This window comes from Streptopelia decaocto, assembly GCF_964273445.1.
Source record: "Streptopelia decaocto genome assembly, chromosome: 1".
In the NCBI taxonomy this organism is placed as follows: domain Eukaryota; kingdom Metazoa; phylum Chordata; class Aves; order Columbiformes; family Columbidae; genus Streptopelia; species Streptopelia decaocto.
In genome coordinates this window covers 205,173,581-205,190,698 of record NC_138663.1, presented here as the reverse complement: position 1 = coordinate 205,190,698, position 17,118 = coordinate 205,173,581, and the positions used below count along the sequence as shown (strand labels likewise).

Genomic DNA, 17,118 nt, shown 5'->3' with positions numbered 1-17,118 from the left:
TATATGTTTCTGAAGGCTACGTATCATGAATTGCAAAAGTTGATATTCCTTTCTTTTCTTTTTCAGGTCTCTGAAAATGAAGAGGACAAATTGAAAGTTATAGTCTGAAACAATTAATAGGGACATCTGGCTCTTGAGGGGGCAAAATTGTGGACCAGTCTTCTCATGTGGCAATGCATTATGAACAACAAAAAAGGTATCATTTAAAATTACTTCGTATTCTCATTATGAACAGACAGAACATGTGCCAGGGGGAACTTTACATCCAGTTTTTATTTTCATAAACTAGAACTCTGTTAAAAAAAGCAGCAAAAGCAAAAAGTCAGATTTAATCTATGACTTGAGGGTCTCAAAGATTCACCGGTCTGGAAGTTTCTTCTGTGGTATTTTTACTCATTTAATCAAATGATAATCTTTGTACAGCAAACACATTTTCCTTCTCTCTTGTGGTAAAAACACTTCTACTCCCAGTTACTAAATCTCAGTTACAGTACATTTACAGCAGAAAGTCAGAAATTAGATGAAGATTCAGCATCTCAGTGGTTGTTCCATCACCAGAATGGGCAGAGAATAAGGTCACATTTTGACAGCTGGAAAGGCATCCGATTGTCAGCTGCAAATTGTGAAAGATCAGCTCAAAAACCTGAAACCAAACAAGTATTTTGCACTTTTTTGGTGTGAAATTTGTCTTCCTGTTTTGGTCTGGTTCCACAGACATTAAATGAGAATCGACATTTGTGGTGGCACATACTCAAAATCAATCTTGGCCAGGTGGACACCACATGCCTTTCTTGAATTCAGAGGATTATTATACTGGATCATTAAACTTCTAATTTAAGGCTCATTATATCAGAAGAAAGTATTTTCCTCTCATGCTGCTATGTCTTTTTCTGTTTTTTTTTAATGCAAGCTTAATACCTACCAAGACTTATCTTGCCCTTAAGAAGAGACCAGTGCTTTTAATCTAACGGAAAACATGTATTCTTGAGAAATCAAGAATGGTCATCCTAAACACATCGTGATCAAATACATTTGGATTCTGAATTACTGAAGGTATTCAACAGCAAAATGTTTCTTCTAGAGACCAATGAAGGTGGAACTGTCTTCACTGGGCTTTTCTTACCAACGATGTCTATTCCTCATGCCCAGAAAACAGTGGTCCATGAGATGTCTGTCCACAGGCTGTTAGCAGGGTACAGCAGCAATTTCTTAAATTCTTCTATATCTCTTCTGAAGTCTAAGGCTGGCATTTTCTGGATGTATCTCAGTGTAGGCACATTTATACCTTTGGTACTTTCCCAGTTGAATTTCTGCTTAAACTGAGTTGATATAGATGGGCATAAAACACACACACACTTTAGAGCTCTCCTCATACTCTTCTTTACCTGTAGGTGTGGTAGTCTGTCATTGTGAAGGGATTTTATTACTCTTTGCAGAGGAATTAGCCTGTGCAAGAAAAAGGTCATATTCTCAATAATGAAAAGGATCCGTCTGTGTGCAGGCATTGCTAGAAAGTCATGAGACATTGGGAAGAGTCTGAAAGTAGGATTGGGATGCATGGATATGGAGAAGGTTTGCAGTGCAAAGAAGCAAAACTCATATAAGGCTCTCCTGGTTTAGTTGTGCTGTGTTGTCTTCTTACATGCCAAAGAGATTTCCTGCTTACTAGGTCATTTTAAGTTACGTTTTTTTTACTGCAGCTCTTAAAACTGGTTACTTAAGACTAAATGGACTATATGGAAGTGAATATTTCTACAAACATAAGTGAAGAAATAAAAGCCAGATTTACTCTTCTTACACCCAGATTAAATCAGAAAGGTCTCTGTCTCCCTTTGTCTTGCAGACTTGCTCTAAATGCTTTCCTGATGCACACCTTCTAGGAATTCTTTTATCTGTACATGTCTTACATTTCAGGTTCACACGCATCAAAGGGAACCTGTTCCCGTCAGAAAGCATTAGCTTATCAGAGCTGATCTTTAGCAAGTCTCTCAAAGGATCTGAATGGGTTTAATCTTTATCCTCAACATATGTACTTCTTTTCCTCTCATAGTTATTCCATATGTTTTCAGTCATTTAACTAAAATGAGAGGTCTTAGTATCTTAGACCAAGCGTCATCTCCCGCAGCATAGTGTCTATTCAATAGCTCTTTGACTTAATGAAGATCACTTTGTCTCTGATTCTTTGTCTCCATCCATGGAATTTTATGTTTTATATTTGATTGTGCTGTATTTTATAGCTGTGCATCATGATATAAAATATGCTTAGTCTAAACATCTAAATGTTGCAGAGGTATGCAGGTCACTGAGACCAGTTAGGACAGTAATGATGTAGTTTAGATAGAATCATAGATTTGGGATGACTAAGCCTTACTAACTTTGTAACAGTAACTGGCAGGAATAAGACTGGGAGAGATTCCTGGGGAAATAAACTCAGAGTCTTGCTGAAGGGTACTGGGAAATCAGGGAAAAAAGGGCAGAGAAAGAACTCAAAGAAGCCTTCAGGTCAAAAAGGTAGAGGAGGTGGCCTGAGGAAACCAATTTCAAAATCCACCCACTGAGAAGGAGAAGAAACTGTAGCCAAAAAAAAGAGGTGAAAAGGAGAAAAGCATAGAAAGTGAAGGAGAGCAAAGTCATAAGATTAACACTTTGAAGGTGAATGGCCAAAAGAAGAAAAGTCAATGCATAAGTGAAAGAAGGGCATGAAGATGATTGTAAATAGTGTGTCAATTTAGATGATTTATCTTTATCAGATTTTTCTCATTTTTATCTGAATGGAAGCAGAACTTCACAAAGTAAAGATTGAAGAGATACTCCATGTATGTATGTGTATACATATGTGTAAATGGTCTTTGGATGAGGTGGAATAACAATGGATAGTCACGGAGAAGAGTATTGTCCTGCCGCAATATGTGTTTTACTGGTGACTCATGGATGTTGAAGCCATAGTGGCAGGGTGAACTTCATCATTCTAGATTTTGGAGGTCTGCAGTGACCTCCTCTGAGATGGTTGTCTAAGTGTCTTTCTGTTATTGGTGGAAAGAAATAACCTCTTTTAAGGTGTGCTTCATTCAATTTCCTCCATCCTCTCAGGATTACATGAATCCTGTCACAGATGAGTGTTATTTCTCTCTATTGAGTAAAAATCTTATTTAGACCACTAACTCAAATATGGACCACTACACTCCACAAGTCATTCCTCGCAGTGAGATAAGTCCCATTTGAAGGAGAGACTTTCTCTTTCTCTACAACTGCCTGAAAGGAGGTTGTCGCATGGAGGGTGTTGGTCTCTTCTCCCAAGTAACAAGTGATAGGACAAGAGGAAATGGCCTCAAGTTGCACCAGGGAAGGTTCAGGTTGGATATTAGGAAACATTTCTTCATGAAAAGGGTTGTCAGGCATTGGAACAGGCTGCCCAGGGCAGTGGTGGAGTCACCATCCCTGGACGTGTTTAAAAGATGTGTAGATGAGGCTCCTAGGGACATGGTTTAGTGCTAGAGTTAGGTTGGGTTATGGTTGGACTTGATGATCTTAAGGGTCTCTTCCAACCAAAATGATGCTATGATTCTATGAAAGATGTTCCATCAATACCTATTCTGTTTTACGATGTATACAAGAATGTTGATATTTTTCATTATAATTACTCTATGTTGACCATGTAAAAAGGAAATATCATATTCTCCTTCTCCGAGACACTGGTTTTTACTTCCCTCCTGCCTTTCTTTTAGCATAGGAGACACGTTAGGGATTCCATTTTTGCAGCTCAGCTCATTGCAAAGGAGAACTAGTACAGAAAAATGACTGACAATACCTAGGATAGTTCTATATGATTCCCTTGTCATTTAATAGCATTCCAGGAGATATTAGATATGCCCATTTGTCTGAATGCAGCTCCTGCCAAAACCAGTGGTGCCAGTCCCATAAGCTTCTGGAATCATGGGGACTGCTCCTTTCTCTGTGAAAACATTTATAAAAAAGACACAAATACTACGATGGCTGAAGTTATCTTGGGGACCTCTATAGCTTGATATGTTTGACTGATAACCTGCTTCAGATATTGCCAGAAAGTGGCTGAGCTTCAGAAATACCAGGTTTCTTCTCCACAGAGTCTGAATGGGAACTGTCTCCTGGGAAGACCATCTGAGAAGGTCTTTGGGGCCTCCATTGCAGCTCCTACTTGACTGGGGTCCTGGATGTCTAGGAGCTTTGAACAAAAAATGGAGGTCAGTGACAAAATAAACAAGGGGTCAGGGAATAGGTTACCCCCCAAACCAGTATGATAGACAAGGATGTGAACAGGACTATGTTTTATACCTTATTTCTGCTACAAATCCGTACATCCAACCCTTCAGAGACAAATGCACAAGGCATTAGGCACAAGATAAGTGGAAGCCAAAGCTTTTAATTCGCTAGTGAGGAAGTTCGGTGTGTAAATCATGTTCCACTCCTGCTTTTTTTAATGCAGCACTTCAGAGTTGTTACTTTTCATGGTAGGTGAAAAGCATTTGGCAGATACACAGGATTTTCCCCAGTGTAAAACAGGTTATTTACAACTTCAGAAAGGAATGGAATGTTGCTTCCTCACAAGACACCTTGAACTCAGCGTTATCATTTATCATCATCCATGCTGAGTAGCCAGAACCTTCACTGTCATAAGAATGAACCAAGCAGCCCTATAGCTCTCCTATGCTAATATTAATTCATATCATACAGCATTGGATAACTACAGTAAGTTTGAAGAGTATGTGTCATATTGGACTCTGCTGCAAACCTTCAGACTCACAGATTGTTGAAATACATGCCTCAGTTTCCCTAATTGCAAAATACAGACCATGATACCTGCCTGCCCCAGGCAGTGTTGTGGCGATTGACTCTAAGTAAGGAACTTTTTATCCCTGGAGACATTTTTGGAGATATTTTTGCAGCTTGAAGGTTACTTTTGGAGGAACCCCTGTCTGAGGACCATCAGTGACACCCTATGCTGCAGGAACTGTGAGGAAGGGGTATGGAAAAAGGTATATGTAATAGTGGGGTTCTGTACTGGGAACTCAGAATTGTATCTCAGCCCAAGGCCATATAAAAAAACCATGAACAGTGAAAACCATCTAAATTCAACATTGCTAACATGAGACTTTTTCATGTTCATAAGGTCAAAATAAAATGCTTTGTGTAAAAATTGTGAAAATGTTCCTTTTTATTTGAGGTGGTTTGTGGAAAAGCATGGAAAGGATTGGACTATTCATTTGCAGCATTCAGTACATCATTCAGGGTAGATAAGGGAAGGGGAAGCAGTTACGAATCATGACAAGTTTGTGTGGTTTAGTATAATTGGAAATGAAACAGAAAACTAAACAATTTGAAAAATCAGAGAACAAAATCTAATAGATATGGCAAAATTTTAATGATGCTTTTGAGTAAAACAGGCAAATTTTCACAATTGTTTTATTTTTTCATTTGTATTTTGCCTTTTTGATTGATCCTAGTAAAAATTGCATTTCCTTACACTTTTCAAACTAGTTGTTAGCATTGATAGGCAAGTTATGGGGGTTTCGGTTCCTTGTATCCCATGCTTTTGTGACTATACTGATATACTGATATATACTAGGTTTGACCATGAGCTCGCACTAAACTGTTTCCTTGGATTTCTGCTGACTTCTCATGGACAAGAGCATGTTTGCCCCTATTTGCATCTTTGCCCTTCAGTCCTTGAGATACGTGATGTACTTAGGATCAGGAAAAGTCAATGAGCTGCAGTGCCCCAGCTGTCTGTCCATGCTTTGTGTAAGGGGCCACCCTGAACTTTGTTTAAGTGTAACCTCAATGGTTTTGGAGTCATCACTTGAGTGGGATCGTAGAATCGTAGAATGATAGAATAGTTTGGGTGGGAAGGGATCCTTGAAGGGCATGTAGTCCAACCCCCTGGCATGAGCAGGGACATCTTCACCCAGATCAGGTTGCTCAGAGCCCCGTCCAGCCTGGCCTGGGATGTCTCCAGGGATGGTTCATCCACCACCTCTCTGGGCAACCTGGGACAGGGTTTCACCACCCTCAGTGTAAAAAATTTCTTCCTCATGTCTGGCCTGAACGTCCTCTCCTTTAGTTTAAACCCATCACCCCTTGTCCTGTCACAACAGGCCCTGCTAAAAAGTCTGTCCCCATCTTTCTTATAGGCCCCTTTTAAGTACTGAAAAGCCACAATAAGGTCTCCCCGGAGCCTTCTCTTCTTCTAGGCTGAACAACCCCAACTCTCTCAGCCCATTCAACCCTGCATGTCATATAAATATATCTGTCAATTTTTAACCTCTCTGCCTATGCTTTTCTGTGCATGTGTAGGCTATGGATATTTTTATTTTCAGTGCCAGTGTTTTTGAGCCGATATTTGCACTCTCTGGCTGTAGCTGGAAACAGTGGAACAATTTTTTTTTCTCCTCTTATGGTGATATAAATGTGGAACAACTTCCCTGACTACAGAATTGCTCGTCCTAGATAACAACACTGCAGCCTGCACTCGTATCAGTTCGCACTGATGTGACCTGCTCGTGTGGTATGTGCTGCGCTCCTCTCACCAGACATTCAACATTAGGAGCATGGCTTAGGGGTGGACTTGGCAGTGTTAGTTAATGGTTAGGCTCAGTCTTAAAGGTCTTTTCCAACCAAAATGGTTCTATGATCTCGCAACATCAGGGCTTTGGTAACTTTCTTTATTTTTGTGTATGTGTGTTGCTGAATGCTCCAAATAGATGAGACCTTGGTATTTTTGGTCATTTAGAGGACAGTGAAAATCTGAAAATGCTTTAAATAGCTTAAAACACTGATTTGAGCTAATCCACTCATATGCATACCCCACAGAGATGCAAATCTCTTTTCAAACCAGTTACTCCACTTTTGCTCTGCTGTTGAATTTTCCTTTCTATGATCACTTTTTCTTCCTTTCAGCCATTCCCTATCTTCAGTGAGCCTGTTAGCCTTATACTTACAATTCTGAATGTATCCCTCTGTACATTGTAAGTCAAAGCTGTACCAGTAGCAAAGTGTCTACACTCTCACTCTTCAAATGTCCTTCAGTAATATATTGTGCTTGTGTTCTCCCTGTGCCGCTCAGTGCATTCAAAACAGACCAAAGCAAAATATGATGAAGCCTGTGCCAGCACCTTCCTCAAGAGATCTTGAAAGTCAGTGATAAAATTTGTATGTGGGAAGATTTAATTTATCTGTTTAGTTTATCCTAAAAACAACTGAGGACACTATTAGCTACTATTTAAAATGTCAATATTTCCCATAACTACCATGCAATACTGCCTTGCATTGCCACAATTTTCCTTTGTATAAAATGAATTAAAGCATTCTAGTTGAACAAAAATGGTGCTATTTGGCATATGTTGACTCTTGAACACTTCCTACCTTATCTGTCCTGAGACATAGCTCAGTGATCATCACTGCTTACCAGTGCCTGTCTTCAGATATTGCATTAGACAGATTTGTGCTTCTGTATCGTGTCACCGTGAGTGTCTGCCGTATCACACCCTTGTCAGAGCATATGGCTTTGACCCTGAACCTGTTAAACTGGAGGTGCTATGTTGAGTCAACGATTTTCAGAGTTGCAATCAGGTTAACCAAACATGAGTTCAGTGAGAAAGACTTCTAGCTGTGTCATTTACATCTGGGATGATGCTTTATTCTTTCTGATTCGGTCTTTCATGAATGCTAATCATAGTCTAGCTAGTAGTAGACATATTGGCAGTAGCAGGCAGATTCCATCGCTTCTTGAAGCTTCATGTAATCATATGTTATTTCTATGTCTGCTGAAAGGCCCTGCTGTTACATCAGATTTATATTAGATGTAATCTGTCCTTTTATAGCCCAGCATGTTGAATGCCTCTAGAAAGCTTCAGCAAAGATGGTTGCACTACAGGGAAGAATGTATACTTATGAAACTACACTTTGCAATGAGCTAACAGCAACGATGAGGCTTAATCAAGTTCAGAAACTGGCATAAGGCCACTAGTTTGCCCTTCTGGAATACCTTAGAAAGCAGGACATAAAAGTCTCAGATTAAATATTCTGGAAGAGCTTCAGTTGCTTGGGTGAGGCACAGAGCTGAATCCTTTATGAAGTTCACTCTGGGCCAAGCAAATGGATCAGCTTTTCCATTCTACATCTCATCTGCAAAGTGTCATCTCTGATTGCAATGTGGTCCCTCAAGCAGCTGTTTGTTACTTGATGGTATAGAAACCATCTCACCACTCCAAGAACATCTGGAAGCAATGATGGAGTGACTCTGCTCAACCTACTTCAGAATGGACTCCAGAAAGGATCCCTAAACAAGACAGAGCTTCTACAAACTTGGTCAGCTATTAACTCACCTACCTGATACTTCACACACATCTGAGAAACAAACTAGGGACAGTTCTGTGTATTTGTTGATATGTTGTTCTTCCATTTTTTGTTATGATGAAGAACTTTGGCATGAAATAGGAGTTTTGGGCCAGATGCACTAAAATACATAGGTCCCTCGGTGCCGCTAATTTCAGCATAACTCAGGTGGAGTTGTGGACAGAAGACTTGATATCTTACATATTTACAGCTTCCAGATGTTTTTGCCTTATAAGAAATCATTGTGTTGTGTGTGTTGTCTCGTAGCAACCTCATGGGGCCTCAGTGCAGAATGACGAAGGTGTTTAAGCACTTGTATCTGCAGGAGAGCACCTACCAGGATCTATAAAATATCTTTGCACACACTCACTTTTGGTGGAAGTTGAATTCTTAAGGTTTACATATGCGTTGGTAAATCCCCCTAGCCGTATCACTTGCTTATTTATGTGCCTTCAAAGATCTGACTGGTGTAGCAAGGGTTATAAATCTCTACATATGGATATTTCCACACTTGTATATATAATAGTAAGTGAGTCTTCTGCTTTGTTACAAGCAGATATCAGACCCCATTCACCCTCATAACTCAGGGCACCATTTACATCAGTACAAAGCAGGCCAGCTTTTATTCATTCATAGCTGTGATTTGGCTGCTTAAAGACACTAACAAAGAAAATCAGCTCTAAATTTGATTTAATCGGTCAGGCAAGATACCTTTATGACTGCTTCAAGATTTTGGAAGTGCACAATGATGGTGTGATGGTGCTCCAGATAATGCTGGAGCATTATCTGCTCTAATCATGTGAGCACAAAGTAGGTGAAAAATGCTACTTCTGGGACAAATAGATGAGAATTTTGATATAATAGTGTCTGTCACTCACTTGCACTGGTACTGTAGCACTGGACAGCCAGTCAGCCATCCAGATGGAGAGCAGATTGTGAGGACTTGATAATTCTCTTTGCCTAGAAGTGATGCCACTGGTCAAAAGAGTTTCCAAGGCAAAGTAAGGACTCCTTTAAAGCCTTCCAGTGAAGCTGTTGGAACAATGGTCCTGGGAAAACTTATCCCGTACTTTTATCCACTGTACCCTTTTTCTAAATTTCCTGGCTGTCAAGGATCAGTTTTGTGAAGGAAACCTCCAGCCAGGCTCTGTTTAATCTTCTCCTCTGTAACTGCAGTGCTGTCAGCAACTATGGAAAACATTTCCTCTCCTGGATTTTCACTGTTGTCGAATACTTGTAGAATTAAAATTTTGTATATATTTAATTACTTTCACTAGTGTTTATGCAGTATCACAGAGCATTCTGTAAACTCTCATTCCCATAGTCTTAATCATTGTGTATTACTTGATCCTGTGAGTAAGGGGGCTTATAATAAAGATGGGGACAGACTTTTTAGCAAGGCCTGTTGTGATAGGACAAGGAGTGATAGTTTTAAACTGAAGGAGGGGAGGAATGAGGAAAGGAAGGAATTTTTTACACTGAGGGTGGTGAAACCCTGTCCCAGGTTGGCCAGAGAGGTGGTGGATGCCCCATCCTGGAGACATCCCAGGCCAGGCTGGACGGGGCTCTGAGCAACCTGATCTGGGTGAAGATGTCCCTGCTCATGGCAGGGGTTGGACAGGATGAGCTGTGAAGGTCCCAAACTATTCTGTGATTCTATGATTATTACCTGAGTATTGCCTTGTTTTTTTGCCTTTTTTCCTGTCAACTAAGATTTATCTGAAGTTTCAACATCTTGCTGAGCCTACCATGTCCACAACTCAGTAAACCAGTGTAACTGTTCCCATTGCCACCACATTGCCCTTTCAGAGTTATTATTACAGCAGTATGGAGGACTCTCTTGCATGTGTGTGTGTGGCTGTGTGTGTGCTCTTTGTTTTTACGTCACCCCATAGTCCTGTCCTATTGCTAGGTAGTGTCAGGCTTAAAATGAAACTAATAATGTTAAGGTTTATTTTTTTCTGGATATTTTTTTTTTAATGAAAATAAACTTGACTAAATATTATAACATTTAAGATTCAGCTTTACCCATCAAATGCTCATGCAGAAAACCCAATAAGACTAAGCAGAGTTGTGTGCATGTACTTTGGGAGCAGAAGACTCATTTTCTCCTTTGTTCTCTCACTGTCTGGCAGCTATGCACACGTGGCGGCAGGGCAAGCGCAGTCTCCATCCCGGGGAGCGGGGGGGGCCCGTGGCTCCCGGCGGCAGGGGCCAAGCTCGTGCTCCGAGGGACCCGCACAATGGGCCGAGTCACCGACGAGAGTCCCGTTTTTTATACTGGCTGATCAGATTATGACGTGTAGGCACTCTAGAAGCTTCTCTGCACCCCCACACTGTTTGTGGGATGCCCCTGAAGCCTCCAAAACATCCCCCACCCTGCCTGTGGGTGCCCAGCAACTGGGCTAATGGGCCTGGCCAGGGTGCTCTGGGGCCAAACAAAAGAAGCTGTTAGCCTCAAGTATCAGATAAAGAGGGAGATGTGCCTGCTCCTTCCAAACTGAAGGGGGGTTGCATTCCACGACAAGTTTCTTCTCAAATTTAAGTGGAACCTCTTGTGTTCCAATTTGAACCCACTACCCCTTGTCCTATCACTGGTTGTCACCGAGAAGAGCCTGGCTTCATCCTCCTGACACTCACCCTTTATATATCTGTAAACATTAATGAGGTCACCCCTCAGTCTCCTCTTCTCCAAGCTCTAGAGCCCCAGCTCCCTCAGCCTTTCCTCACACAGGAGATGCTCCACTCCCTTAATCATCTTTGTTGCCCTGCGCTGGACTCTCTCCAGCAGTTCCCTGTCCTGCTGGAACTGAGGGGCCCAGAACTGGTGCCAAATATAAGTCTTCCTGTTGCACTGGAAGATAGGATATGCTCCTTCAGGGATGTTCAGCAAAACTTCCATAGGCACCTTTAAAAAAGTCACGATCTCATGACAACTAAACAAAGACACTGCCATATCAGCCTGCTTTCCAGTGGCTGATTTGTTGTTTTTAATGGTTCGATGTCCACACCACTGAATCAAATCTATCAGTAATTGGGTGAATGCAGGTAGAGAAACTAAAGATGAACTTGTCTTATAGATTGATCTACTGTTCCAAATCTTTTAATCAATGCTAACAGACATCGATAAGTCAGGATATGGAACCTTAATCCACTTACTGTCTGATATACTCTGTGGAAAAATAAGATTAATTGTACAATTTCTCCTGGATTCTTAAAGTACTGAGAAAGTACATTTGTATCATGGGACAAGAACAGCAAGGTAATGAGAAATACAGATGGGAACAAACACGGTGGGGTGTTTTAGGCACCATGTCACGGTGGGAAAGAGCAGCAGAAAAGGATTCTCGAAAAAAACAAACCAACCCTTCTGTTACTAGCTCGTGCTTGATTTTAGATAGGGCTGTTGCTCAGGGAAGACTTGTTATACCATATAATGTGAATAGGAAAACATCCAGCTCTGTCTCACTGGTTTGATTAGCTTTTACACCTTGAATTCAGTTCTTAGCGGTCACAGCATAAGGTCTTTGGGGGTAAAAGTTTCCTTTTAACACATAGTCTTGTAGTTGGTAACCTTCCCTCTGTAATGCACAGTGGCGTTAATTTGGCACTTCAGGCATTTTACTTCTGGTGCTGTCTGAGGTTTTTTGGCTGGAGTATGTCAATATAGTATCTGAGAATGCTCAATGCTAATTAATTTGTCAGTAACAGAGTGTTAATGATGTTATTGTAAAACTCCTTTTGATGTTGATTTGGTCAAGGTTTCTTCATAAATCCCACAGGAACAGCAGAGGTCTCTGGTTGTTCTTATGGTATAGTGGGAAACTCTGCCCAGAAGGGTTGTTCTGGAGGGAGCCAGTTGTGTTTGTTGTGTATGTGACTACAGTCCCAGAAAGAAAGTGTTATTGGACAGGTTGGTTTGACAATTTTTCCAAAGGCAGCCATGCTGGTGTCACCCAGTCTTCTCCTCCTTTCTAAGGTTTATCAGGTTTTTAAAGCAGGCGTTGAGTTTGCAAGATGGAATGGCTACAGGCATAGAATCACAGAATCACAGACTGGTTGGCATTGGAAGGGACCTCTGGAGATCATCCAGTCCAACCCACCTGCTAAAGCAGGTTCACCAGAGCAGATCACACAGGAAGGTGTCCAGGTGCGTTTGAATGTCTCCAGAGAAGGAGACTCCACAGCCTCTCTGGGCAGCCTGTTCCAGGGCTCTGGCACCTCAAAGTAAAGAAGTTTCTCCTCATATTCAGATGGAACCTCCTGTGTTTCAGTTTGTGCCCACTGCCCCTCATCCTGTCATTGAGCACCACTGAAAGGAGTCTGGTTCCAGGAATGGGACATCCACCACCTGTCTGGATGGCCTGGGCCAGTGTTTCACCACCCTCATTGTAAAAAGTGTCTTCCTCGTGTCTGGTCTGAAACAACACTGCATGTGAAACAACACTGCACAGGAGTTTTCCTTCATCTTGGGTCATATACACTTCCATTCAGAGAAGGCTACTCAAACTCTTACAAGCTCAGAGAGAGAACATGTTCCTTCCTCCATCAATGGACTTTCTGTCCTTAGAGCAGAACACCCCTTTGCCATGGCACACATGGGCGCCGTGCAGATACCTCTATCCCGTGACTTGTAAAGCCAAACTCTACTTTAAAAGCCAAAATGAGTTGTAATCTGTCTCCACCATTAAAGAGGGTGCAGGTAGAATGGGAAGAAGCAATGGCTGTGGTCCTTTTCTCTCACCGCCATGCAGAAGCTTCCTAGTGCTCAGCCCCATTCTTGAGGTTGCCAAATGATCAGGTGCTTTAGCATGGCAATGGGCTTAGCAGTCACTGCCTGAACTTTGCTCTTTACTTGAGGATGAGGAGTGAATAATCCAAATGGGAAGAACTTTAACTAGCAAAAAATAAGGGTGTTTTGTCTCTGTTCTGCTAGTGCCATTATTTGCAAAGTCTACTGGTTAGAGGAGAATATGCAGAAAAATGCATATTGCTTTCCAAATGATTGGTGAAGGTCTAAGAAAGAGGGAGAAGGATCTGCTTCTCATTAGAGCAGTTTTAAAATTACAAAAGTCTTTCCTAACTTACAAGCATTAGTCATATATTTAAGTACAAAAGTGTTTCCCACAGTCTATTTTAATTGGGTGGTTTTGGATGTGGTCAGTATGGAGGGATGGACAGCTGATTTGATAGTCTCTAAAGTAATCTTTGAAGCAAACTCAGACTTTATCCAGTCAGTTTTCAGATAGAATTATTATGTTACCAATTCTCTTTCTCATTCTCATGCGATGCACTGCCATGGTTTTGTTCCAAATAGGGGGATGTCGCATGAATTTATTTATTCTGTTCCCCACCCATACTGTCTTCCTGAGTTCGTGTAGAGGAAAATATCACCTCGTGTGACTTCTTGGGGATGTGAGATGATTAAATCTGGTTGTGGTGTTTCCAACCCAGCCCATAAAAGGTGGCAGAGGAAGTTTAATTAGGAAGCAAATATTCTTTGGCTGCATAACTCAAGGCAGCTCTTTCAGAAGGGAATGGTTGCTCTTGAGACTCTTATGCACTCTTAACTCCCATTGGAGCTAGTAGGGTACAGAGGGTCACAGCAGCACTGGGCAAGACCACCTCAGCACCTTGTGAGGTTTAGCTGTCACTAGCAGGTACAATGTGTGCGTGGGTTTGACAAAATATCTTATTTAGCATTTTTTTTAGAAGTTGAATTCCTAATGCATGGCCTTTATTTATGTAAGAGAATAAAGTATTATCCTTAATTTTGAATTTACTTATCATATTCATTCCTTGACAGGTTCTTCTGCTCTGGTGTTTTTCACAGTTCAGCTTCAGACATCAGCCTGCACCGTAGGACTGTTATTGACCACTCCAGTTTGCTGATCACTTGCACCATGGTATTTTTCAACATCCAGGAGAACTCAGTACTTCTGCTATAAAGAATCTGGACATAAAGACCAGCCTGCATATTTGGGTCCCTGAATTACTTCATTTTGAGGAAAAAGCTGTGTACTATTGGGTAAGGTTCTGAAACATAATTTAGAAGCAGCAGCAGCAGCAGAAAAAACATCCTGAAGTAGGGGAAAGACATGCTTCTTGAACATTATTCATTTGGATCATGGAGCTATAGAGAAGCAGTTATTGATATGGTGCCGTTCACGTGTGACAGAGTACCAAATGGACACTCTTCAAGGAGTCAGCTCCATCTTCCCTAAGTCATCACTATGCTCTTACTAGTCCATATTTTTTAGAAAATTGCTCAGCATGTGTGTGAGCTTTCCCAATCTTAAATTCTTTTAAGCTGCATGTTTGTTCTGGAGTGAAAATTGGAGACACTGTAGCCCATGAGTTGCTGTGAAAGCATTGAAACAACATTCCTCACTTTTAGGGGACTAGTGTGGTGGCATGCAGGAATCTAATGTTCCATGCAATTTATGATTTTCCACTTTATTGAAGAAATAATTCTGTTTGCAGGCTTATGAACTTGCAGTCTTGAATGCACAATACTGCAAGTCACAAATCTTTTTATCTATCAATCATTCTGTCTTAAATGAAGAAGTATTAGATATTGTTAATATGCTGATCTCCAAGAGTTTGTGAAAAAAAATTTTTTGAGTTGTAATGTAATTTTAAAATGTTGAACATTTATTATTAAAATTGTTTTTTCAAAAAGATAAAAGTATCAGTTTTGTGAATTAATTCTTTTCTGGCAGACACCAGAGGAGGAACTACTGCGGTGTTACCTTTGAAAGAGGAATACATTTAATCACAAGCCTGAGGAAGTGGCTGGCTGGATGCTTTGAGCTTGTTTGCGCATATCTAACTTCAAACAATGTAAAGTCCTGTCTGAAATGTAGGGGATTCTGTGCATAATTATTACACACGTGTATGTGCTCACACTAGCAGGAAGACTGGCCTACCATCATCTTTGTGTCCACAGGATGACTGAAGCTTTCGTTGTTCATGGTGTCTCCAAGCTCTGGGTTCAGTTCTCAGAGCTCCTGCTGAGTTATTATGAGACCTCAGCAGGGCCTGGAACTGCTGTGCATTATTTTCCAGTCTGCCATCAGAAGTACACAGCATCTGTCTTATTAACACGCTGAGGGATTTCATCAGGTCGTGTTTGTGCATCTCTTTGAGATTTGTCTGCTGAAGGTGGTTGGTACTATTTCTTCCAATTCCCAGTTCACACGTGCTGTGAAGTAGGAGCTGCTTGAGATCCCAATTACTTCTCTTCAATGGCTATTTATCTCCTGATTGAGATTTAATCATCAATTTTCTGGTAGCCAGACATTTTACAAGGGGGTTATCTTAGTAGCTTACAGTCCTAGAAGAATTGGTTTTGCTTTTTTGCCAGCCAGCAGTAGACTAGATGTATTCCGTGTATTTCTATTCAGGTTTTCACAGGGGAATTTAAAGGTTAGAAACGAAACTTGCTTTTTTTTTACCCAGATCTGAGACAAAGACCTACCACAAACTGCTACACTTGCTGAGGTAGGCTGTTCTACTTGCCCTAGAAAAACAGGGCTGCTCAGATTCACTTTGTGCCATAACAACTGTTTTCTTTATTGCAATGAAGGAAGGACAGAATTTAGAAACTACTCAATATAAAAAGATTTGAGAAAACAGAAGTGCTGTTATTTCTGCCTATTCTAGCAACTTGATGGTCAGTGCCCCAACATCTGTATAAGAGCTAGGCTTTGGGGTTGGTACATTAGAGGAAGAAGAGACTAATTTCTTGTTTTTTCGCCCTCCTGTCTGACTCTCAGAATGAAGGGTATAATAACAATTTACATAAGTTAATTATTAATATATATATTTTAACTTATATAATAACTTTCATATAGACCCTAAAATGGACTATTTCAAATTTGTAGCAAGGCAATTAGCTGAAGACAGTCAGCACCCCTAATCATAAAGATATCTTTTGTTTTATTAGTGTCTAGCCTCATGGTGAATAAATGGAAATCCTGATAGCTTTAGAGTAGAGGCAATGAAGTGAGACTTCTTTCCCTGTAGTTGTGGTCCTTGGGGCTCATGAGCAGGTTTAAATCCTTATGGGTGCTTGGAAAAGCAGCAAGTATCAGAGATGGGAACCTGAGATGATAAGTTGCTTTGGTTCTTACAGGGATGTTCCATTAGTCCTTCTCAGTCAAGATCCTGTGTGTGATGGGACCTTGCCTTTAGGTACAAAATCCTTAAGCTGATAAATCATAATCTGTAGGCAAAAGCCATTTGTTACTGAGTGTTATTGGTGAAATAATTGGTATGACGAATCTAGCCAGTCTTAGGTCCACTCCTTAGAACAGAAGGATACCTCAAACAACCCTGTTCACCTGTTATGAAGGCACAGTGCTTTAGCCTCAATGGGCCTGTGCTGTAGAGGATGCAGATTCCTAATATCTGTTTTATCCCAAAGGAATGGACTGGAGTGCAGCAATCACTGTTGTTTGAGTTATTACTCTCAAAATCTTGTTTATGGGCAAAGCGTAAGCACATGTTATATATCAGTAGGGCCATTGTTAGTATAACTGAAATCTTAAGAGTCTAATAATTATGTTAGGCTAGAATTAACTGCTTCAGAAAAAAAAAGAGGTCAGTTACAATATATATGCTCACATTTTTTGGTGTCTACCCCTTTTCCCAGTGTTGTACTCACTCTTCCAGGGTGTCTTGGGTCCTAGGGTTGATAGTTTCATTCCGGTGGTGGCGATGAGGGGTGCGGGATTGTAAGACAAA

At 40.9% G+C, this 17,118-nt stretch overlaps 1 protein-coding gene across 3 annotated transcripts in view; it reads left to right on the top strand.

Annotated features, from left to right (window-relative positions):
- Positions 1-15,016, top strand: part of LOC309436836 (disks large homolog 1-like) — a 64,886-nt gene extending 49,870 nt beyond the window's left edge. The window contains exons 5-7 of one of the 3 annotated variants that reach the window (XM_082046381.1): positions 67-196; positions 12,350-12,520; positions 14,177-15,016. In XM_082046381.1, the coding sequence (XP_081902507.1) occupies positions 67-108 (42 nt within the window). In that variant the 3' untranslated portion in view covers positions 109-196; positions 12,350-12,520; positions 14,177-15,016. Of the gene's footprint in view, positions 1-66; positions 197-910; positions 1,054-12,349; positions 12,521-14,176 lie in introns of all 3 variants that reach the window. The other 2 variants (XM_082046382.1, XM_082046380.1) reach the window with 2 other exon arrangements.
- The last annotated feature ends 2,102 nt before the right edge of the window (positions 15,017-17,118 follow it).